Raw genomic sequence first — 24,320 nt, 5'->3', positions numbered from 1 at the left:
ATTAATCTGATCAACTTCATTCTTTGGAGGATGCAATACTACTCTATAGGTTATCAAGATTAACATGAGATACTCTGTGTGTCATTTCCGCTGTAAAAAGATGGTCCAGTGGTAATGAATGGAAAGCACAAAAATCAGATTGACGGTGTTTTCACACTTGCTCAATGCTATGTAAATGCTCTCTACATAAAAGGAAAAGCAGTTCCACATTGTACTCGTCGAGATTGTGAGGCGGGACAGCGTGCGATACGTTGGCATTGTGGGCAAAAGCACGAGTTGCTGTTAGGCTGCATGAAGCATGTGGCTTTTACCCAAAGCGACACAGTACATTTAAAAAAAAAATTCTCTAGTTTGTGGGTTTTTGTTTGTGTTCCCTGGAAATGAACGTTATGATCTGTGGTTTGTGCATGAATCTACCATGTTGAGCTCCAGGAAGTTCAACTCAAGCTTTCACATCAACCTACTTGAAAAACCCTTTTGCTAACACATGTACAGTGCTGTACTCTGTATGTGTGTGTTTGTGTGTTGTTCGAGGTAAAACATCTCTACGATAGCCTTAACAATTTAAGCATCTTTCTTCCTCTTTAGTAGGGATTCACCGATACCAGTATCGGGTATCGGCCCCATACCAAGCTCATGTGCTCGTGCTCGTAATGACAGACCGATACCAATGACCGATACCTCACGTGACATACATAGAGCCCTATGATTTCTGCAATGCGGGAAACGGGGACTGAATCGAGGAATCCAGGCATAAAAACTGAATTTGATGTACAACACAGAATGGCACGAAATCTGGCGAACGTATTATTTCCTATAAAGAAATTAAAGCTAAACCGCTAACAGCTAACAAAGTATTCAGATACAGTTTAAATATGTTTTCTGCTTGTTTTGCGTGACTGTGTGTGAAAGAGTGGTGCGGTTGCGTGTACTGAACCTGAACGTATTGTGCATGTGGAGCTTTCAGAGCCAGTGTTTCACTGTACGAGGACTCGAATACATAAACAAAGAACATTTGAGGTGATCCGTCAAATTAAAAGTCTGCTTAATTTAAACATCAAAAAAAAGTATCGGGGCATCCCTACTCTTGAGCACATCACTCAGTCTTCAACCAGCTCTGTGTTCAGGGTGGCAGCAACATGCTGTATCTTTAATGTGCGTTTGTCAGATGCACACTAAGATAATTTAAGCCTGCTACTCTTTATAGTGTGTTTGCATGCTTCAATGTGGATTTTAGTCTAAAAGCCTGAACGCCTTGTGGCCTTTCTCACATTGTTATTTTCTTTATAGCAAACACAAGTATAACATTTGAATTTTTGTTTCCTACTGTTCCGAGTGTGTTAAGAAAATGCACTAAGCAGCAAACAAACAAGCCACTTGATTCTCATGTTATTGTGGGATGGAGTGCTTTTATTCGCCTGCAGATGATGTTTGTACCTTTGGGAATATGAGTTTACCTTTAGTGCTGTCTGATTGTCTGGCCAAACCACTGAGGAATTTGGTAAAACTGCTGAATACGACATTTCTGTTCATGCTGAAAAGATGTTGTGATAGTAGTTGTATTTAGGATAGAGACATCTATTTATATATATATATATATATATTTATATTTATACAAATATATGTATAGACATATTTGTGTGTGTGCCCATGAGAGATGCTTGCAAAAAGCCTTTTGCAAATCTCGCAAAAACCCTATAAGAAACGTCAGGGTCTGGACAGGGATGACATACAGTCGTATAAAACATCCGGAAAAACATCTTATAGCAAAATTTCAAAGCAATCATGCGCCAGTGTGTACCAAGACAGCTGACATTTTACATAGACACTCAAAGATGTTCTTGTGTAAACTCTGTGTGAAATGTTCATGTGTTCAACTGCAGAATTTGAACCTTGAGTTTTAAAGGAACGGAAGTTGATTGCCCGTAGAAGAGCTTTTGTCTCCAAACATCAACAGAGTTCTCCATTTTACTGTATGTAAAGCGAATGCATTAAGGTTCATGCATCTTTAAAACCTTCTCAGATGCTCATAACAGACCAGATTTTTTTTGACGCTGAACAACCCTAATTGAACCTTACTAGGATCAAGTATTTTAGAAAATGTGATGTCATCAGGAAGAGGTGGGCAGGTCTGGTTCCTGACCCCAATGGTTTTGTTGATGTTAGAAATGTTTAATAGTTGTAGTCGTTTTGTTGCTTAGAAAGTTATTTTTGTTCAAGCCTCAACTAGCAGCAGTTGTTTATCTTTTTTCCGCTGGTTCATTCCTTTCTTAGCAGATGCCTGTTCATGCACAGTGTGATGTGCCCTTAAAAAATTGTTACTGTTTCTTATTTCTATGTACTTATCTTTCTCAGTTTAATATGCAGAGGCAATTTATAAGTCTTACACCCTTTAAAGGTCTAGTGTATAAAATTTTGTGGCATCTAGAGGTGATGTTGTGAATTGCAACAAACTGCTCACGCCACCCTCCCTTGTGAAGCGCTATGATCGTTGACACATGACTAAGATATCAAGTTTTCACTTTCTTTGCCAAATGAGATAACGTATTTAATAAACACACACTGTAGGGCTGGATGTCCAATCAGGGCTACTGTAGAAGCAACATTACGAATTCCATTCAAGGGGACCCTTAACTCTCAGAAACTCTCGATGTGATCTACACAGATATACATCAATTTAAAAAACATCAAAACACAATTATTGACTCAATCTATGACTTTTGTTTGGGGAAGAATGTGTTGTTGTCATGTTGAAAGTTTTTCTTGAGCAAAGTCACACCTAACATTCTGTCTCATCTCATCGATGTAGAAAAGTTGGTAGCTTACCAGAGGGAGTTTCATGCCCTGAGGGAGCGACTCCGTGTGGCTGAACACCGAACCCTCCAGCGCTCATCTGAGCTCAACAACATCCTCGAACAGTTCAGACGTGCCATCGCAGAGACCAACGGCAGCAAAGATGCTCTCTCCAACTTCTCAGGTTATTGGATGCTTCTTTATACATTTACACTGGTGTGACATCTTTTCTTTTGTTAAACCAAAATCAGTGAGCGCAGGTGAATTCTTCGATTGGCTGCTTAATATTTTTTTATTACAAAATCTATGCTTACAGAATTTAGTGAAATTGAACAATCAGTTTTTCTTATTTAAAGGGATACTCTCCAACCCCCCCACGTTGATCCTAACCTGTACAACCTGTATGTCTTGTTCAGTTGAAACAAAGAAAGATATTTGCATAATGTTTGTTTTTCTCAATTCTTCAAAATATCTAATTTCGTGTTCAACTGAGAAAAAAAATCCTACTTTGCTAATTTATGCAGAAATAGGACAATTTGAGGGTGAGTTAATGAAGACAGGATCCCTTCAAAAACACAGTTTGAAATCCATTATCACAGAATTATGCAGATTCCCCCCTCGTCAGAACAGAACATGTCACACCTTGACTATTACAACCACTTTGTGTTGAGGATCTTAGCATTGCCGATAAATTCATATTGCATTGGGAGACATCGCTCTCCAACATTCTATTTCACACATTGCCTTTTTTCAAAGATCTCTTTATTAAACATTCGTATGCTGTCCGTCTGCAAAATTGGTTCTTCATCTATTAAAAGGCAAAATTATTCACCAAAATGTGGTTCTTTGACTTTATTCATTAAAACAAAATATATTTTTCTATAGGAAAGGAACTGGTGCCAGCCCTCATACTATAAAGTTGTCATGAAAATATTTTTGTTTTCATAGTTAAAATCCAAGTGACAAAAATATCTTGAGATAAAAAGACATTGACACCAATGCCAAGCAGCAAGTACTTGATAATTAAAACACAGCAGTCTTAGACTTAATGCAGTCGTTCTTTTTTTAGACACCATACAGAATTTATAACACCTTCCAAGTACTGCGGCTCAAAAAGTAAAGTATTGCATTCTACTGATTGTATATATGAATATTATTAGGATTGGAAAATGATCTTTATGTGGCACAAAATAATACTTTTTATTGATCCTAAATTTCTGAACGTGTTACATCAGTCATTACGTCACACAAAATATCAATGATTTGGGACCAGTGATAATGCTTAGTTGCTGTGCTTTCTTACAGATGAGACACAGAAGTTATTGAAGGAGTTGGCTCATAGGAAGCCCCTCCAGGTGCCAAATATTTTCCATCATCTGCCTCACCTGCTCAACAATGAAGGAAGCCTGCATCCCGCTGTACAGGCGGGCCAGGGGCGTACTGGAGGTGAGCGAAACACCCTGTAAATCATTTGCATTGCAAATGATGCAAAGAAGAGATTCATTTGTATGAATTCCTACGTTTCACTTTAATACTTGTAGTAGGAAATTTTCTTTGAATATGGCAAATTTTTGGATAATCCAGTGATTCAAATGAAAGCAGCAAATGAAAGGTTATTTATCCCTTTTGATTATATTGTCTTGTCTTGATAAACTGGCCACCTGTCTGAGTGGCTTAAGGTGTGCAGGATAAGCTTTATAAGGCGGGATATTTTTATAATCACAACCCAGCATTATTCTACTTAAATCAGTGTTGAGGATTGGACGCCCTTTGAAACTGATCAAACCATCAGTGATGAATAATTAAAATATAACCGTGCTGCAGCTGTGGCCTTGTGAAGCATTATATATCTCATGTAATGTTTGTTTTTCACCCAAACAGTGGGGGTGACCCGTCTACTATGTCCTTGTCTGTCGTTTTCTGTTACACGTGGGCTTTCCCAGGCCTGGTCAGTTAGTCAGAGCTAAAACTTTTGCCAGTGGCCCTGAGTTTAGCTCTGGGGAACTTTTGTCCTCCATCCCACCCACAGCAGGCCTATCATATTCTCATTAGAGGAATCAAGCCCTCCTAAGTTCAGACAGGGTTACAGACAGGACACTTTCTTGTTTTTTTGAAACATGATTTATTCTGCAGGCTTGGCTTACATTGGGTGGTTCTCAACTGTTTTTGCTTCCTATAGATATATGCATTTATAGCATTGCTCCATTGGTATACTGCATGACCAAACCTACAACAGGTTTTTAGATTTTGACCCACCAGTTGAATCATAGTGGTTTAAAAGGTTTCAAATACGTATGTACCATGAGGGTTATGAGACATGGAAATGGAAGAAATGTAGTATATAATTTAATTTAATCTGATTTAGCTAATTATGGTGGTTTTGATTGCGAGCATATAACCAAATATTTAAGATAAAGGTGTACAAAAAACATGAAATTTTGGAAGCTGGTAGTGGTTTTAGTGGTTAAACATTCACCGTTCCAGTGATATTGCTTGTCGACACCCTGGAGGTGTCGTGCTCTTTTGTCGTGAGCTGTGTTTTGTTCTCATTTGTACCGCACTATTCTGTATGTGGGTTAACGACAGTTGAGTTTACAACTAAACGGCTTCATTACAAGCGACATCCTATGCCAGGACAGTCTGCGGTTTATAAACAATATTCTTAGATGACAATAATGACGTTAGAGAATGTAAAAAAAAACTCATGTGACCGACCTCGGACACATAAGGAGGTTGTTTTTCGAGTATATGGGAAAAACATAGAGAGCGTGTTGTTTTGGGAACACCACAGGGCCATCCGAGCTCTACGCCTGTCCCCTCCCTGACTCTTAGATGGACCTCCCCCGTTGGCTTACAGAAACATCACCATGCTCTTTCAAAGACTGCCGTTGACTCTGGCTCGTGACCGTGTATGCGGTCCCTCTCTCAATGAGATAGTGGCTAAGGAGAGGCTATTTTTAGATCTGTAAATGGGACATCTTCTTCTGTCCGGACCCTTGAGACTGTGCACCATATCCCACGCTCACCAGTCAGAGAGAAATATTAAAATAAAGCTGACATTAGAAAATGAAAATATTCTGCAGTACAGGGTTGAATGTGAGAGCCCCTACTGAGCCCCTAGGAATATAAAGTAAGCAATATTGTAATGATTGTAATGTGCGTGTGTGTAGTTCAATTATACGTTCATATTAAATATTTTTGTTTCATTTGCGAGTTAATAAAAAATGTAACTGCATGTGTAAACTAATCAAGTAATTAAAAAATATCTATTGAATTAATCTGATCAAATCGAATCGCAAACATTTCCGAGGTATCGGCAAATATCGAATCGCTGTCAGAGAATATCGATATGGCATCGTATCTTGATGAACTTTCCAATTTACACCCCTACTTATTATGCCTGTCTAGAATCGATTCTGAATCGCAAAGGCCTTGATTCTGGGTTTCTTGCACAGCTTTTCTGTGAACTACGGCTCTTTGATCAGTAGGAGGTACTTCTCGTGTACTTCTCACTATGTGATTGAACATTTTTACGTGCATTTGAAATGCGTGCATGTCCGAAATAGATCCCTATACCCTAATATAGTGCACTATTTGAGTGGACTTCCATTTTTAGTGGTGTCCGAATTCATAGTGGATATTAGAGATGCACGGATCAGCTGAACTGTCCCCCAAATCAGCTGCTTCAAACAAATCATCCACCCACCACCCATCCGCACCTATAATTTTCTCTGATCTAGATATCCACACCCAAAAATCATATTATTCATTCCAATTCTAATTCTTTGTTTTTAAGCATGTTGTCAGTTGTTCATTCGTTTTTAACAGCCGCTTCTGTGACGTTATAGCTAATTTGCGCATCTCTGAAAAATGGTATGCTGATTTTAGGCTGCTGTTAAATAGACTTTTATTTATTACATTTTAAAGATATGCCTACATTTTTTAATAAAAGACACACTTTATTACTCCCTTCAGACTTTAATTAAATTATCGCTGTTTCTGTAATTGCAACACAGACACACAAAACATAATTCTCTCGGATCTGTTTCGCCTCAATTTCTTTAAGAATGGACCCCTGTCCCATCCTCGCGATGCACGTTTTTTTAAACTGAGACTTTGCGATTTAGTGCCTGTGTGCCTGATGAAAATGAATTTAAAACACGTTCATATTTTAGAGAATGCAATTTATATTTGCATAATTAATGACTGATCTTATCCATCCACAATTCATCAGAATTTTCTTTTTCAGTACCTCACCCGCCCGACCTCCGGATTATCCTCTGCGCCAGCCGATATAACTGCAATCCGTGCATCACTTTTGGACATTATTGAGGGCACTCATTCAATCCCATGATGCATCATAATAACGAGTGTACAACCGATGTACACTATCGGGCTGCGTCCAAAATTGCATACTTCCATACTATATAGTATGTCGGAAACCTCAGTATGCAAAAAACAGTAGGCGAGAAATATCCCTATGGTCCGCTGCTTCCGCCAAGATTCGTGAGTGTGGATCTACTGGACATAGATCTAGTTGATCTATTGGGCAAAATTCTAAAGTAAGTCAAATAAATATAGCGGAAAACTTAAAGGCGGACGACATCCCTTTTTAATGTAAGCGCCAATAAATGAATTTCTCGTGACTAAATTATGTTTTTATCAATGCTCACGTATAGATTCTTGTTGGTACATCATAGGTCAAAGACCATATGGGTCACATGACCATAAAACATGGCAGACGCAGTATGTCCTAATTGTATTCATTACCTACATACTATGTAGAACGTATTGTTTTAATGGCCGAAAGTTAGGTACTTAATTTACTTGCGTGTTTTCTCCTGCTCCTTAAAGTGGACTTTATTGGTGAACTATTGAAGGGAATAGTGAATGAAGTCCACGTTTGTAAGTCCTTCTTCTTCTATGTCCCATATTCAGAGTTTCTGCGCAAGAGCGCCCTCTGGCTTTCGGATGTATCGGCATTTAACTGTAATTCATTGAGAAACTGAGCATAAAAAATACACCATATATCTCCCCGGCCCTACAAATGGTCTATTTTAAAGAGAAAACTATTCATGTTTTGAGCTTATTTAACAAATTAAATGGTCATTCAAGTTAAATAAATATATGGTGGCTTCTGACGTTGATATCTTGTTATACTGGTTTGCTGGTTCTTCCACACAATGTTTTAAGACATCTACCCTGCGTTCCAATTCGTCTACTTATACTAGCCCCAATAGTAGGTACTGTTTTTGTGTTGGAAGAGTTGGTACTTTTGAGTGCATTTCAAAAGAGATTGCACCCACTGGCACATAGGAAGCGAAAGTGGCCGTTGTTGCCTAGACAACAGTGGCCAGTAATTGTCACGCACATCAAAATACAGCTCTTCTTTCCATTAAGGTATTTATTCATTCATTATTTCGTATGTTATGTTTACTGTATACTTTCATTTGACACATCAGTTATATATATATTTTTAACGAGTGGAGCGTCACAAAACTCCGCCTACTTGCGGTGAGTTGTGGGTAATATCATCCGTTAGAGTGTGCATCAATCTGCACTTCGAATTTCTACCAGAAGTAGTAGACCATCCGGGAATCTTTGGAATACTATTTTCAACATATTACGATATGGGACATACTAATTCTACTTTCGAATACTATTAGGATGGATAGTATGCTGATTGGATTGCAGGGCTAGTCATGGAACCTGCAAAGAACCAATGAGATTTTTCAATGGGCCACCATGTTTAATTAAGTGCACTGATCTACTATTTTAATTTTTAGGTAAATTTTTGAATGCAAAAAAGTGTTTTTTACATCAGCCAGCCCTAACGTAAACACACTCGTCAGTGAGCCACTGTAATGTTTCAAAAGAAGTCTATATTAATCTACCATAGTTTTATTCTAAAGGCATGTTAGGTGGCTCCGTCTCAAACTCAAAGTACACCAGAAGAACATACAGGCATCGTGCTGCAGCTGGGGAGAGTCTTCTTGATGTTTTTTTGTAACCAAGCGCCTGAAGGCCAAATGTTACTTCTGTGAAAGAGAAGAGGTGGCGTAGGAGAAAGATGACTTGTATTGAATGCACATTAACTGCCTTTTTAATGTGCCTCTATTAGTTTTTTCATCTGGGTCTCTCAGGTGCTTTATATATTATCTGCTAGACTTTCCCATAGGCTATTTCTTTCTTTAGCGTCATCGTTTCCAAACCCCTCCATTTTCCTCATCCACACTACAATGCAAGAACGCTGTTTTCAAATGTATCATTTAAAAATGATTTGACGCTAAAGCACTCTCTGAATACAGTGATCTTCGACAAGGTTTGTTGACCTGGGTGCAAGAACCACAGGATCTCTGTCAACACATGTGACACACATTTGTCTCCTCTGGCTGACTTTAAATCAACTTATTTCAAATTATTTAGAGTAATTTGTCATCTTCGGAGCAATATGTGTATTAAATGTTGGCAAATTGAGTTTACAAGGTAAAATTTGAGTTTTGTTTCATGTCCTGCGCAGTTTCCATGGTGATGGGCATTCCAACAGTGAAGCGGAAAGTGAAGTCGTACCTGTCAGAAACTCTTCATTCGCTCATCGATAAACTCTCAGCGGAAGAGAAACTTGATTGCGTCATCATAGTGTTTGTTGGAGAGGTGAGTATTCTCTTAAGGTGTGTGTTGTATGCGTGCAAAGAAATAGACACAGTAGTTGTGGTTTTGTCTTCCTGTCTGAAGATTTCAAATAAACTTTCATAAGTTTGTTGCTGAGCCATGTTCACACGGATATGTAGGCTACTAACCGTAGTGGTTATTGCTGTAAGATGTATTTTCTTTTGAATGACTGTGCTGTGTGTAAGTCTGATTTCAGAGGTAGAGGGTTTCTAGGCTGTTTGCTTGTGGAGGGATGTGGGTGGTACCGGGGTTTTGGAGACACAGACATCTTTCACACTGTCTCTGCGGTCACGCTGCTTTACTTATTTTTTCAAACATAGAGTGGGAGGCAATATGTTATGTCTCCATGTCATATTATCAGTTATAAAAATTCAGAAACTTGTTTGAGGAAAATGTGTTGTACATTTGCAGAAGATCTCGATTGGTTTTGAAATCCTAAAAAATATATTATACTTAGGGGTGTGATCTCGTGGCACACATCGCGAGAACACGATATTCTCAGGAAATTTGCAAGATGGAGTGCTGGGCTCAAAATATGTTTGGGAGCATTTGTGTGAGTGCTCATTTTGTTGTGGTGCGACCTGTTTTCATTACTGTATAGAACATGCTAATAACTGCACAGAGCATCTTGAGAGCACAGAGCTGAACAGCAGCGGACTGTTCCACAAGTTCAGTATAGCAATTGCAAGTTCACATTACGTTATTTAAAATAAAAAAACAGATAATCTATCTCTGACATATGTGCAGTGTAAGCATAAAACATGATGTGTTTATGTAGTTTTAACTATTTCTCCAAAGGCTAAGAGGGTTCAGTCAGTGGATGAAGGAGGATTGACAGTGTGATATGATCGCTGCCTACACAAACACTTAAAATTTTGTGCAATTACTGCAAATAGTTTGTGACAAAACATTAAGCATTGTTTACATATTGTTTATTACTGCATAATATAATTCATTAAAATATAAATTATTTGTTTCCTTAAGTACAAGTTGATTTTATAATGCCTAATTTTTTGCATTTTGTGTCTTTAAGGTAAATAAAAGACCGTTTTCCCCTATACTTTTCATCATTGAGGATTCCTTTAAAAAAGTCTAAAAATCGTATATCTTCTCGTTCTAGATTAAAACTCTTAAGAAACATTACAGTGACTCACTGATGAGAGTGTTTACATTAGGGCTGGTCGATGTAAAGGGCTGGTTAAAAGGAATAATTCACCTAAAAATAAAAAAGCAGTTCTGAGCACTTTATTAAACATTGTGGATCATTGATAAATCTCATTGATTCTTTCCAGGTCCCATGACCAGATTTTATTTTGTGGAAGAACCAGTCAAATCAGATTTAAAGTTATCAAAGTCACATGCCAGCCTATATTTATTAAGCTTGAATTGCATGTCCTAAATCGCATACTATGACTGTACTTACTGATTTAAATGAATCTTCCTATCGACCGGTTAAACAGTATGTTCTATATAGTATGAGTGGGGTAGTATGAATAGATTTCGCACGTACTGCATCCGCTATGTTCCGTCTCGTGGGATCAGCGTCTCGTCACACCCCTAATCATGGTATATAGTGATCAAAGTATTACTGAGGGTTGTATTTCTAAACAGTAGCTCTCATAGCATAATGTATTCAGTTATTCTTATTTGGCATGTCCAGAGATCATCTGTAATTTCTGTTAGCCGTCTGTTTGCTATGTTTGTCGATGTTCTCCAGTCTGATCTGTCATCATGTGTTGTGGTTTTCTGGAACAATTGGAGCCATTAGGGTTGACTACTTTAGTTCAGTGAACACACCCTGTGACTGTGCAGCTAAAGAACCTTTAATGACAGCCTTGTGTTGCTCTAGTTTGTGTGTGTGTGAGAGAGGATATCCCTTTCTTTCTAAATTGTCAGCTGTAGTTTTGCCTGGTCTCACATTGGCCTAGGGTTAAAAAAAGACAACAAAAAGGCCAGGCTCTCGGGTATTGCCTTTTATTTACTTCCTAGTTACTGCACCTACTGCACTGTAAATAGTGTGTTTGTGTGTACTGACCAGTTATTTTTCATGTTTGTTTTCTCACAGACAGATATTGAGTACGTAAACAGTGTGGTTGCAGCCCTTGAGAAAGAGTAAGTGATGTCCTTTTTTAAGTATAAAAACAGCTATTAAAATATTTTAAATATAGCTGCAAGCAGCGGATAAGAGGTCAAGCCGACTAAATTCGCTAGCAAAATATTTGCGGCAACTGTGATTAGGAGTTAAAAAAACAAAGCTCAATGCATGACATGAGCCAAGCAATCAAAAATAGTTTCTAGGATTTGAAGATCAACGTTTGAACATGCATAAAAATGTGAAGTTTGAACTGCTCATTTAAGCTTTTGTTTTCTTTTTTGTTAGGTTTTACACGGAACTGAATTCTGGGTTGTTGGAGGTTATATCTCCCCCTGTCAGCTACTATCCAGACCTCAACAACTTGAAAGAGACTTTTGGTGACTCAAAGGAGAGGGTGAAGTAAGTATGCAAAAAATTAAATTCTCCTTGTTCTAGGACTGCATACTTCTACATAGGGCTGGGCAATATATTGTGCGATTATGACTTGCAATTAAATGGCGCCACATCCGAAAGCCAGAGGGCGCTCTTGCGCAGAAACTCCGAGTATGGGACACAGAAGAAGAACAATTAGTTCAAGGAAATGCCAGTGGTCATATTCTATAGCTCTTCTTCAAACCTTTTCAGGTATTTTCATGATAATAAAGTATATTTGTAGTGATGATGTTTGACGAGTGTTGCTTTTTCAAATGTACTTTATAAACGACTCAATCTCGTAGTGATTTTAGATCGAGCTGTACATGCTACTGAATGTACTGAATCGCGATGTAAATCGCCCAATCCTACTTCAACAGTTCATTAAATGTACTTGTAAAGTGGCACACTGTGATTTTAAGCATCTACCAAAAAATATCTTACTTTGGAGTACATTTAAAATTTGCCTTTGGCGGTTTACGCTGCGCGAACACCAATAAGCACACTTTGCAAAACTCATTTCATAAGGTATATTTCATAAGGTTTTGCAATTTATGTGAGATATAAACTGACAGCATAATAATGACTGCTATTTTGTTTAAACATGTATACTTGGGCGTGTCCCAGTATTGTTGTAGGTTAGATTGTTGTCCTGGTGATTGCATGTGATATTTAAATGTCAATAGTACAGTTTCTGTTATGAGGGTGAGGTTTTTTTATCAGCTCAGATCTCATATTTCAGTGGCAGAGGCGAAGCTGATTTACTGCCTATAATATGATTAGACAGAGAGAGAAAAACAGCCAGAGGAGGGGTAGTGATAGACAGGAAGTGGCTTGAGCAAAAGACAGCGGTGACCTTTATTCCTTACTTCTCAGCTAGCTCAAAGTCAAACAGAGACAACTACTCTTACTCTACACCCCCCTCATCTCTCTCTATCTCTCTCGCTCTCTCTCTCTTTCTCTCTTGCGCATGCTCGATGATGATGATTCATGTCGTCTGCCCTAAAAAGACTCCTCTTCTCATCTCCGGCTCCCTCTAAATCTTTCATCCACAGCTGTCTCAATTTAATCTCAATCACTCTGGGTAGCTCTTTCTTTTCCCTCTTTTACATATTTTCAGTCTCTTTCATTATCAGAAGCGGGATTCTGTCAGAGACATTATAAGATGGAGGAAGCAGCCCCCTGATTAAAAAATGAATGAATGCTTGAATTCACAGTTACTCATTACGGGCTTGTAGGAAAGGAAGTTTTATCTTTAATTTAACCATGAATTGTGATTTTCTGTTGTTGTTTTTTACTTTAGAATAGCATATGCATTTTTAAATACATTGATTCATTTTTTCTGATATTGTCTTTTTACACATTTTTGGCATATACAGTACAATATAGTACATGCATGTTGCCAAGATAGAAAAAAGCTGACACCTTCCAATCACAACTACAAATAAAAATATATTTTTACTTGTGGTGGGCCGTTAACGGCGTTAACGCGCTGCGTTAATGTGAGACTCTTATCGCGCGATAAAAAAAAATTCGCCGTTAATCTATTCTCAAACTTGGGTTGGGAGCTGGGTCTATACTACGCAAGCTATGATGACTTTCACCTTGATATTTTAGCGCGGATGTATACCTAGCTGAATTGCACTGTACCGGGAAAGAACAAGATTTTTCAACTCGCGTGATTCGCGTCATTCGCACCGCCTCATCTCATAACCAGGGCTTCATTCGCGCGATTTCTTGCCGCAAGTAGGTCTTTCGCGTCTTTGCATTGACTTAACATGTAAATCACTCGCGCTTGACGCGCCATTCGCGTTTGGTCTGAACACAACATAACGTTACTGTGAAATTACCACATCAAACGTGACGTGCTAACATGGATGCAGTTTAGAAGCCGGCGGGTTTGCTTCAGCGAAAATTAATTTTTAAGAAGCTTCCCAATGGAAACATCGACAAGACTAAGGTTGTTTGCACCTTACAAGTAGTGGTCTAGGTTTAGTTGAAACCAGTAAATTTGTATTGGCACCTAATGTATTATGGCTCCTGTATGACATATCGCTTGTTGCTCCCTAACTCTTTGTAAGTCACTTTGGATAAAAGCGTCTGCTAAATGACTAAATGTAAATGTATTGTAGGAGCTCTTCCAGTCTCAAGTACCACTTAAACGCAAAGCATCCCTTAGCTAATGCGGAAGTAAACACAAGTACATCTTATTGAACATAATTTATTTTCATCACCAATTATCATAGTAGAACAGCTTTCTCAAGCAGTTTGTGATGCATTTTGGAAACAGGAGATGAGCCCCTGGTCTAAAGCGCCAACTGGCTTGAGACACCCGTTCTCAAAGACTTACTTTTAGTCATTATTTGGGTAGTACACATATTCTGAATGCCTTCGACAGAGTTCAAATGAGCCATTTTAATCTAGATTAATTCTAAAATTAATCTATATTAAAAAAAAAAAATTATGCCCACCACTAATTTTTACGTATGACAATATATATGTGCATAGTATAATGCAGGTAATATCCCATCACCTTGCAGCATCTTATATGATGAGGTCAATGCTCTGTGAAACAGCACCTGTCAAAGAAAGAATGTGCTTGATTGTTCATCGAAATTTCATTTATGGATTTTAATGTTAAGTTTGTCCCAAAAAAATTTTCAGTGATGTAAAAGTTGTTAAAAGATGCCCCAACCTTGCCTGGTGTTTTCCGTGGGTCTTTTATTTTTATTCAATCTGAGGTAGGGGTAATATTGCTGAAAATTCTGTCCTCTGGCCACTGGTGAGCTATTCGGTTTCATTAGCCAAAACTAATTTTTACTCTCATTTGGCACTCGGTGGGTATTAATTTTAGACTCGGTCGGGGGCTTTTTCCAATATTGTTTGCCTTAAAGGGACTCTAATTCTGCCCAGCGAAACAATCTTAACTTCCGCATCTGCAGCGTAGATGTGTAAGGTGTAACTTACAGCATGTGGGATTTTAGTATGCTTTGCCAAACCTGTGCTTCTTCTTCATCAAAGTCTGTTTGATAAAAAAAAAAACAAGCAGCTTTGATGCCCCTCCCAGTTAAAGTTCTTTGTCCTTTTTGAATATTTCAAACTCTGTTCTGTGGACCCCTCACTGCAGGGGTCGAATGAATAACAAGACTTTTATTGGGTGTGTGTGTTGATAGAGATAAATGGAGCTAATTGTCTCCTGAGGACAGGAATGGTTTACCGTATTTTCCTCCCACTTATAGCCCAGTTTTGTGTTTATGTGATGAATCTTTGTTTGCATTAACACTCATTCCTTATTTTGGCCTTAGAGTTCTGTGTAAGGCTTTATTTTCTGTCAGTCACACCCAACATACACAGCTGTCCTGTAGATAAGTGGTTTTCAACATTTTGTCCTTGAATCCTTCCATCTATACATATAAGAAAACCTTATTGAAAGTCCGGGTATCTTTTTAGTGAAATGTGGCATCTTTCAGCTGAAAGTTTTCAAAAGAGAACAGCACATGGATTAAGACATGCAAATGGAGATTATGTGAGTTTTTTGTAGTTTTGAAATATACACACAATTTCACTGTGATATTATTGTACTTAAGGACAGTCGGGACTGAGACGACACCACTGCTAAACTCTTTATATGCTCTTGGGTCTAATTTACCAAACTGTAAAAACACATGTAAAATTCTTAAAAGGAAGTATCGACTGGTGGAGGACAGTGGAGGACCTTTTGGGACTTTCCGAGTAGTACCTATGACAAATGTTTTTGAATCAATGTTTGACCTGAAAGCATGTAAGCTCCTGCCTGTACACTGTCCCAAGGTTGAGGGGCAGTTCTAGTGTCACCAACAGATGAACTTCAACATTCATGTTGATTTATTTTCCAAATTTTGTGATGTCATCTTTTTGTATTATTTGTTTTACAGATGGCGTACCAAGCAGAACTTGGACTATTCCTTTCTAATGATGTATGCCGTCAACAAGGGGATCTTTTATGTCCAGGTAACCAAATTCACAAATGTTACGTTGAAAATGTGTCGACGCATCATTGGAATTGCAAAAGTAACAACCGTTTTCAAGCAGTCCTCTGCCATTCTCCATTGGTTAACAAATAAACAGTCCCACCTCCAAATCTTGGCACTGACAGGCGTACCCAGATTAATGTTTTGTTAGAAACCGAGTTAGTGCTTAGACTTTTTTTAAAAATCCAACTCCCGTCACATATACGATATACGTATAGTTTGCCCTCTTTAAAAAAAACATCCTGTCTTATTTTAAACCCAATGTCTATTGACAGCATGTGTGTCATGCTGTTGTTTACCGAGGACAAACATTCAGCCCATTCTCAGTTTGGTTTAATCAGTGGGATTAATCAGCAGACCAGAGGGGTTTAAAGGAAGAAATGTTAAAAAAGCTTTAAGTGATCAATCTTCCAAGAGGGATTCTTCAGTCAGGAGAGATAGTAAACGGTCCCACCAGATTATAACACTTAACATAACACCGTGTATATTCCCCTCTGTGGACAAGCTAACATGCAGGGGCGCACAGACCTGTTCAACTTGTTTCATGTTTTTATAATACTCAACATAACACTGCGTATATTCCCCTCCGGTGAAAAAGCTATCAGGAAATGCTGGGGGGCACAGACCTGTTCATCTAGTTTCATATGTGGAACAAGTTTGTGTTTCCCCCACACAGACACTGGATACCACCTTAGTTTTGGCGTAATGTGGGTACCGCCATTTTTGAGCTGTTTGTGTTTTGACTTCCGGTGAGCCACTATAGTTAATGGCAGTCGTATTGGAAGTGAGACGAATGTGCCGTTTTTACTGGCTAGTTAATATTTATTATGGAACCCAAAGGTACAAGCGTAATGTGTGCAGTCAGAGGTTGCCATAATAGCGGGTTCAAATGCAAAAAATGTCTACAAAACATTTGCTTTGACCATGATACACACACCGAATCTGGATGGGGCGCACCCTATGATCTGCATCCAATATTCATTATTTTATCCTACTGGATGCCCTTTCTCCTGGACAATTGACCTACTTGACTTCAATAACTAATAAACCATTACTAGCGTTTATTAATAAACGTTCAAAGGCAGGAAAGTGACACTTAATGTAAAATATCAGATTACATATAACATATTAAGCACAACTAAAACAGTATGCAAATAGTGGTATAATAATATTAGCTGCAGTTAAAATTTAGCTGTTATCATTTTTATATGTATTTAGGCATTTAGCAGCTACCTACCTGCCAGAGGATCGCAGCTGCATGCTTAACAGTTACAGGACTTGCACTGTCATTACATGACATTTTCCTCTACCAGGCCATGTTACTAGGATGATAAAAGCTGAAGCAAGCAACCAAGAGAATCAACAAAACAAAATACTGTCTTTATTTAATAGACATAAAAACAGTTAGTAATTGGTTAGGATGTTTGGAGTTGTTTTTAGAAAGTATTGATGGATTCTGCAGCTCTGTGGAGACCTGCGATACAGCCATCTCCATTTTCAGTTATTAGTTATAAGGATCCAGGAATGTTTGCTCCACTTTGACCGGTATTCACATCTGCTTTTAAAAGCACGAATTTGTGGTCTATCATCTATACATTTCGAGTGACTTTCCCACTGTGCATGTAATGTTACTGGTATGTCTGTGCTTTTACGGTTGCGCACCGAAGACCCGTCAACTCCAAGAGAAAATACGAAGTAATTAAATAAATCATCATATGATACATCAGGGCACTTCCTCCTCCCTGTGTGTAATACATTGCGGGTGTGAAAAATATGAATCAGAGCTGTTTTAAAAGTGATTTGAGCGTGCTCCCGCGGTGACACACTTCTACTGTTTTTCACCGGCCGGGTTTTCTGACAATTTATACTACCCATAGAAATGTGCTACCCTGATATTGTTTATGTGTTGTGATTGGGTTGGGTAACTTGGGTGTAAGGGTTGGGTCGGGGGAGGAGGTTAGTCCTGTTTTGTATGGAGGTAGCAAAATTTGATAGGGTAGCATAAACTAGCAGAACACCGGCTAATAATACGGACGATTTAACACAAAAAGGAAGTACGTCACATCGTTTACTCCGGCATTCAAAAATAAGGTCGATAGAGATGCTGCATGAAGCCAAAGTCCCTTAAGGCAAGTCGTTGCTATCTCGGTCTATCCCTGAAATCCCTGGCTGAACCCACAATTAAACGACATTTGCAACCAACAATCAAACCATACATCATGTGCATAGGTTGGCAAGCACCTCATAAGAAGACTCTGTATAGAGCCCCGACCTTTATCCATTGGCAATTGGCTCTTTTTACTGGAAGGCGGGACTTTTTTGGACTTTGTGTCTCCCCCATTCATAGTGATGGTGTTAATATCTATAAACTTTGATTAAACACAAACTTAAAAACAAGCAAATCTCTATTTAATATTTATTGAATATACATTGTGACGTTGTGACAGCAGTGTTCATTAGCTGATTTAAATAAAATAAAATCCCTCAAAAAATCTGTTTACCTTTTTCTTTCAACTGTCAGTCTGCTGTCAGTTCCATCTTAAAATGCAACGGCTGTTTTTTATATATCCAATCATATCGCAGAGAAAGACACATTTTTCTCATTCAAAATTCAATTTCACTCTGAAATGCTTAAAAATACGGAGATAAAACGATTGCAAATTCCAGTTCACAGGGACTTTAATAAACTTGAACGGCATAAATGTTAACAGACATTTCTGGTTTCAAATGTAGTTTTTACGGTTTCATATGGTACACTTGTAGGCATTGACAACAATGTTAAACTTCTGTAGACATCCTGATGTGAGAGGTAATATATCCCCCTCATCTTTTACTTCACTCTCATGGTCCTTAGGTTAAGTTTCTATGCGTTTGCATTAAATGTCGTCTGACCTTTCACATTTTCCCAAGAAAAAGAAAAAACACCCTCATCTGATATTGTTTATGTCATTGTAAATACAATCATGTCTGTCTCATTCTCACACGCTCCTGTCTGTCTCTCTGTGTGGCTGTCTGTGAATGTTGTTTTCATTCATTTTGTTTTGTTTTGTGCTTTGCCAATAAACCTCTCCAGTGTCATCATGTATTTGTGCTCTGTATACACACTGTGCTGTCGTAGGAGAGGGGAAAGGTATTGCTTTCATCATATTTTGTTACTCAACAAGGTTGTAGAACATGCGCTAACTTTGTTTGGCTGTGCTTTTATTAGCGGATGGAGCATGTGTGTTTTTTCCCTCTTTCCTCGGCTTGATTGTTAGTTAGAGGGGTGATGTTTGTAGTATGTGCAGGTTGTGTCAGTATGATGTCTTCTGTAGGATTCACCTGTTGCTGTTCTTCTTTCAGTTGGAGGACGATATTGTTGCCAAGCCCAACTATTTTGCCACAATGAAAAACTTTGCCCTACAACTCGCCAGTGAGGACTGGATGATTCTTGAGTTCTCACAGCTGGGCTTCATTGGTGTGTGTCTTTTTTCAAAAATTATTATTATTGTTTGTGATTTTTTTAAATATATGAGCTACTCCAGAAAATAGCTAGTTTGTATCATTTGCTATGTTGCAATGTGTGACTAATCTGTGGAACACAAAAGGAAAGGTGAACAAAACATACATTCAGAGCAGGTTGTCAACCAAAAAAATGACACAATTCCTCCTTTTGTGTTCCACAACTTCAGTGTGTAAACAATGACATTTTTTTACTACTACTTCAATATATTTAGACAGTTTATTGTCATTAATTAAGATTAGGGTTCAAGTCTGTTCAAGTCCGTTTTTCCCAATTTCAGGAAAGATGTTCCAAGCCCCAGATCTAAATCTCATAGTGGAGTTTATCTTCATGTTTTACAAAGAGAAGCCCATTGATTGGCTGCTGGATCACATACTATGGGTCAAAGTTTGCAACCCTGAGAAAGACGCTGTGAGTCAATACTTGCTGAATCCATTTTTGTTCAACACCTCTACCGTGGTGTGTCAGGACACAACTTTACTCACCTCTGTCCAGCATACACACACATTCAGTGTCTTATTACTCATATTTTACATGTCTGTCATTCTCACTTTGCAATGTTCTCTCTAGAAACACTGTGAGAGGCAGAAGTCTAGTCTGCGCATTCGTTTCAGGCCCTCTTTATTCCAGCACGTTGGTTTGCATTCCTCCCTTGCTGGAAAAATCCAGAAGCTCACGGTAACTCTTTTTTCATAAGTTTTCTTTGCTACTATCTTTTTTAACCAGTTTACTGTTGTCTCAACTTTTGTACCATGTTTACACCCGGCAAAAACATTTGTCTTTGGTCTTCAGCCAAGACACAATATCGCTTGCATCCGGTAGTAACATGCATCTCAAATGCTTCTCCTGTGACCGCTTGTTATTGGATATCAATTGAAGAGGCTCTTATTTCAGTTATAAACAACATACCCTTGTTGATCATGTGACATACCGCTCATACAACATACTAAGTATCGCTTGTAGTGACATACAAATGACCCCGGTTTGTATCCCGACTCCAATAAAAGCAAAATAAAACATGTGTTCTACACAACACTAAAACACTTGAATCTAATTTAAAGCAAAATACTTTTGAACAAAATTTAAACTATAATTGTTTTTAAAAAAATATTATTTTTAATAAAAATGATATAATATAAAAGGATGTGTTTTTTTTAAATACTGTAAATAAAATTAATTATTTGGAATAAAAATTACATAAAATTAAAGGATAATACAAATAAGAAAAAAACACTTATTTTTAGAGAGGACACTTTTATTCAATTGTTTCATGCCTACCGTTGACAATCTGTGTTTTGGTGCAATAGATGATTTTACATAGGAGTGTCCTGTCCTGTTATCAAGGTTTACAGTAGACAACATGATCACATGCGTTTCTGACTACCTCTGAATGTGTTTTTGAAGAACTGTTCCATAAAACAGTTTTGAAACGGTTGACACCCTTTTGTGACATTGTACTTCTGATCGGACCACCTAAGATTAGACCAGATGTAAACCATGGCTTTCAGACTTTGCTGAAGTGGCATACAAACATATTTTGCCTTTTTGTTATCTTTTTTTTATCATGTTATATCTCTGCTTGAGTCACTGACATTCAGTTTGCTGTTATAAGTACAGTATTAATGCCGGACAGCACTTCCTGTTGGCCGCAGTCATAACTTCCTCTGCTTTCTGCTCTCTAAGGATAAAGACTTCCTGAAACCTCTACTGCATAAGATTCATGTGAACCCGCCGGCTGAAGTGTCCACCTCTCTTAAAGTGTATCAAGGCCACACGCTTGAGAGGACCTACATGGGCGAGGATTTCTTCTGGGCAATCAATCCAATGGCCGGAGACTACGTTCTGTTTAAGTTTGATCGACCGGTCAACATAGAAAGGTCAGTGGCCATGTCTTCTGTGCTGGCTTTGTGTAAATGGCTGGAGGTACAGGTGGACATGGATTCAAATATTCAGAAGTTTATATAGAGAATATAGAGAATATAGCTGTTACAGTGCTTAGGTTATTTAACTTTAATTTGGTGTAAAATTGTATTGTAATGAAATATTAATATTTACTTAATTCTCACTTCACGAAAAGTGTTGTTCACACTTGTTCCGAGAGCTCTAACCAGAAGTCGCCATTCACACTTCTGCAATTCTCGTTGTGGAGGTGACTAATGAGAAGCTTCTAAAATAAGAAGCTGCATACACAAACCTCTGGAGGGAGAGAGAGTGATGTAATGGAGGAAATGTTCAACAAATGTATATTTTATTTACGGTTTCAAAGGACGTACGTGCCTAGCCGGAAGTTAACTTCTAGTCTGTGTTTGATTATAGCCATTTATTTTATATCAAATGAATATTAATGAATATTAATATTTTATTGTATATTAATAGTATTAAATGAAATTAAAATTACTCTACACTTATTGATTCTTTGGGGAGGGTCTACCGGAAACGCCACATAACGTTTATGTTGTTGCCACTGAAACCGTCTATAACTATAAAATAGCATTTCTTACTTTTTGAAAGTGTATGAGACCTGGTTCAATACATTTCCCCAACTTCCGGTTTCATGTTCAGAGGTATTCAAAAAAGCTCATGATCACATTGTGTTTGTAGCATAAGCTAAACTTGCCTGGTGTATCCTGGACCGAAATAAAGGATTGCCCACTCACCTGTCAAAGATCTATTGTGCTAAAAACATGGACTTTACAAAGATATATGTAAATTTTTATGCAAAAAAGTTATATGCTAATTTTAACGGAAATAAACATATGTATCAAAACATTTTCATTTAAATTTACTCACATATTTTGGATAAAAGTATCCGCCAAATGCATGTTGTCGTTGTTTATTAGGATTTTTTTTTGTTATATGCAATCTGCATGCAGTAACATTTATAACAAATATAATAATTTGAGGTATAGTTAAAAGAAAGATTCTGCCATTGTTTAATTACCCTCATGTCATTCAAAACCTGTTGACAGGTTTATGACCCTTTCGAAAAGGATACATATTTGGGTATAAACAGGACCTAAGATAGGTTGGGAGACTGAGACGTATCTCAGTAACAGACCCAGACAGGGAGGCAGATAGTTATAAGAACATGCAGCCATTTATGTTCCTTATTTAACATGGGCTTCACCCATTCAGAGTGTTTGAGAATAATCACCGCTAACAAGATGAGGTCTCCATCTACTTATGTGTGACTAGATTTAACAGCGTACATGTAGAGACCCTTTATCTCTGTGTGTGTGCGTGTGTGTGTATGTTCTAATGTCCTGCAAATGGGTGTGTGCACGTGTACAATCCGTACACGCGTGTTCATAAATATTCGTGAGTTTGTGCCAGAACATGAATGTTCATTTACAATCAGCCTTATCATTGGCAGGTTCCTTTTTCGCAGCGGAAACCAAGAGCACCCTGGAGATAAAATCGAGAACACTACAGTCGAGATCCTGCCCGTCACGGTAAAAAAAAATCACTTTATTGGATCAATACAGTTTTATTTAAACGTTCAGACAAGCCCTGGGGTGACAAGTTTGTCAGAGTCTAACTGCAGGCTAACTGACAGCAATATCTAGCATACGGCTCCTGTGTATGCTGTTACCCTGGCTTATTTTAGTTAGTATCAGGTTGGAGCGATTGTGGTAATGAGGCCGTCTACTGCCACCCTGCAGTGATACACATCTTAAAACACCTTCAAATTGACTTTGATGTTTGTTCCCGTAGACTTTCCGGGAATAAATGAGATCGGTAATAAATCCAAGTTTGTGTAAATGAGTTTGTGCTTGGTTCCACTTATAATTTGATCAAAGTTTACTTAAGTTGCTTCCAAATTTTTTTATAAATGTGTTATCATATTATATTGTAGTGGCCCCCACGAAAGCTCTGTAATTGCACCTAAATGAGAATTTAATCTCTTACAGGACACTGAATTGAAGACCAAAGAGAAATACAAACGAACAGAGGACCGCTTCTATAAAATCGGTGAGTTATTGCATGCTGACAGCAGCAGTTTTGAACTTGTAGTAAATGATTGAAAATATGATCCGTGCAGGGATGGAATAGCAGTTTTTGAAACAAGACCTGGTGTTACACTCGCAAACAAACAGACAGTGCCAAGTAATTTGAAACTGTTTCTCTCTACAATAAACTTTGTTCATTTTTTATAACATCACCTCGTCACCTCGGACAACCAAGTCTGAAGGATAGTTAGATCCATCAGTTTTGCCGTATGAACAAGATGGTACAACACTATGGTATCGTTTTGGAGCAATAACAATATAGTAGAATCTATCAGATCTATCACACGGAACCACAAAACAAAAATCTATTTTTTGAAATTGAGATTTATACATCAAACATAGAAATACATCTAATGACATGCAGTGACACACATTTGTTCAACTCAGTTTTCTTGCTCAGCCAAATAATTCACAATAACAGTCAATATTTTACACAATTACAGTGAATAAATGTGACGTTCTGATGGTAAAAGAAGGACATTATTGCTGTTCATAAACTCACTAACTGACCATGTTTCTCTCTTTTCAGCTGAATTTGAGAAGGGAGTGGCAGAGGGGACGGTTGACCCTGCTTTCAACCCTGTGGTGGCTGTACGTCTGTCTGTCCAGAAGGACTCTGCTGTGTGGGCTATTGTTAGTGAGGTTTGTGTATTGTATTTGTCTTACACTCCTCTTTTTTAAGACATGGATCACTTATAGAAACAGTATGTTACCACATCGGTAGTTAATATAAGGCATCAAGCAGTAAATTACATCACTTCCATGTTTACACTGCCTCACACATCAATTTGACGAACAATTGATTTCAATATGTGATACGTCAAGCA

General features: G+C 38.0%; 1 protein-coding gene across 1 annotated transcript in view; it reads left to right on the top strand.

The window, feature by feature from the left end:
* The window catches only part of mgat4a (alpha-1,3-mannosyl-glycoprotein 4-beta-N-acetylglucosaminyltransferase A), a 48,424-nt gene that overhangs the window by 21,108 nt on the left and 2,996 nt on the right, over nt 1–24,320 (top strand). Inside the window, exons 3-15 of the mRNA XM_056755018.1 lie at nt 2,810–2,977; nt 4,099–4,239; nt 9,314–9,447; nt 11,531–11,577; nt 11,846–11,959; nt 15,886–15,961; nt 19,324–19,438; nt 19,764–19,894; nt 20,054–20,161; nt 21,167–21,360; nt 22,857–22,935; nt 23,395–23,455; nt 24,023–24,135. Coding sequence (XP_056610996.1) covers nt 2,810–2,977; nt 4,099–4,239; nt 9,314–9,447; nt 11,531–11,577; nt 11,846–11,959; nt 15,886–15,961; nt 19,324–19,438; nt 19,764–19,894; nt 20,054–20,161; nt 21,167–21,360; nt 22,857–22,935; nt 23,395–23,455; nt 24,023–24,135 — 1,481 coding nt within the window. The remainder of the gene's footprint in view (nt 1–2,809; nt 2,978–4,098; nt 4,240–9,313; nt 9,448–11,530; nt 11,578–11,845; nt 11,960–15,885; nt 15,962–19,323; nt 19,439–19,763; nt 19,895–20,053; nt 20,162–21,166; nt 21,361–22,856; nt 22,936–23,394; nt 23,456–24,022; nt 24,136–24,320) is intronic.

This window comes from Triplophysa dalaica, chromosome 8 (genome assembly GCF_015846415.1).
Source record: "Triplophysa dalaica isolate WHDGS20190420 chromosome 8, ASM1584641v1, whole genome shotgun sequence".
Taxonomy (NCBI): domain Eukaryota; kingdom Metazoa; phylum Chordata; class Actinopteri; order Cypriniformes; family Nemacheilidae; genus Triplophysa; species Triplophysa dalaica.
This window is presented reverse-complemented; position numbering and strand designations above follow the sequence as displayed.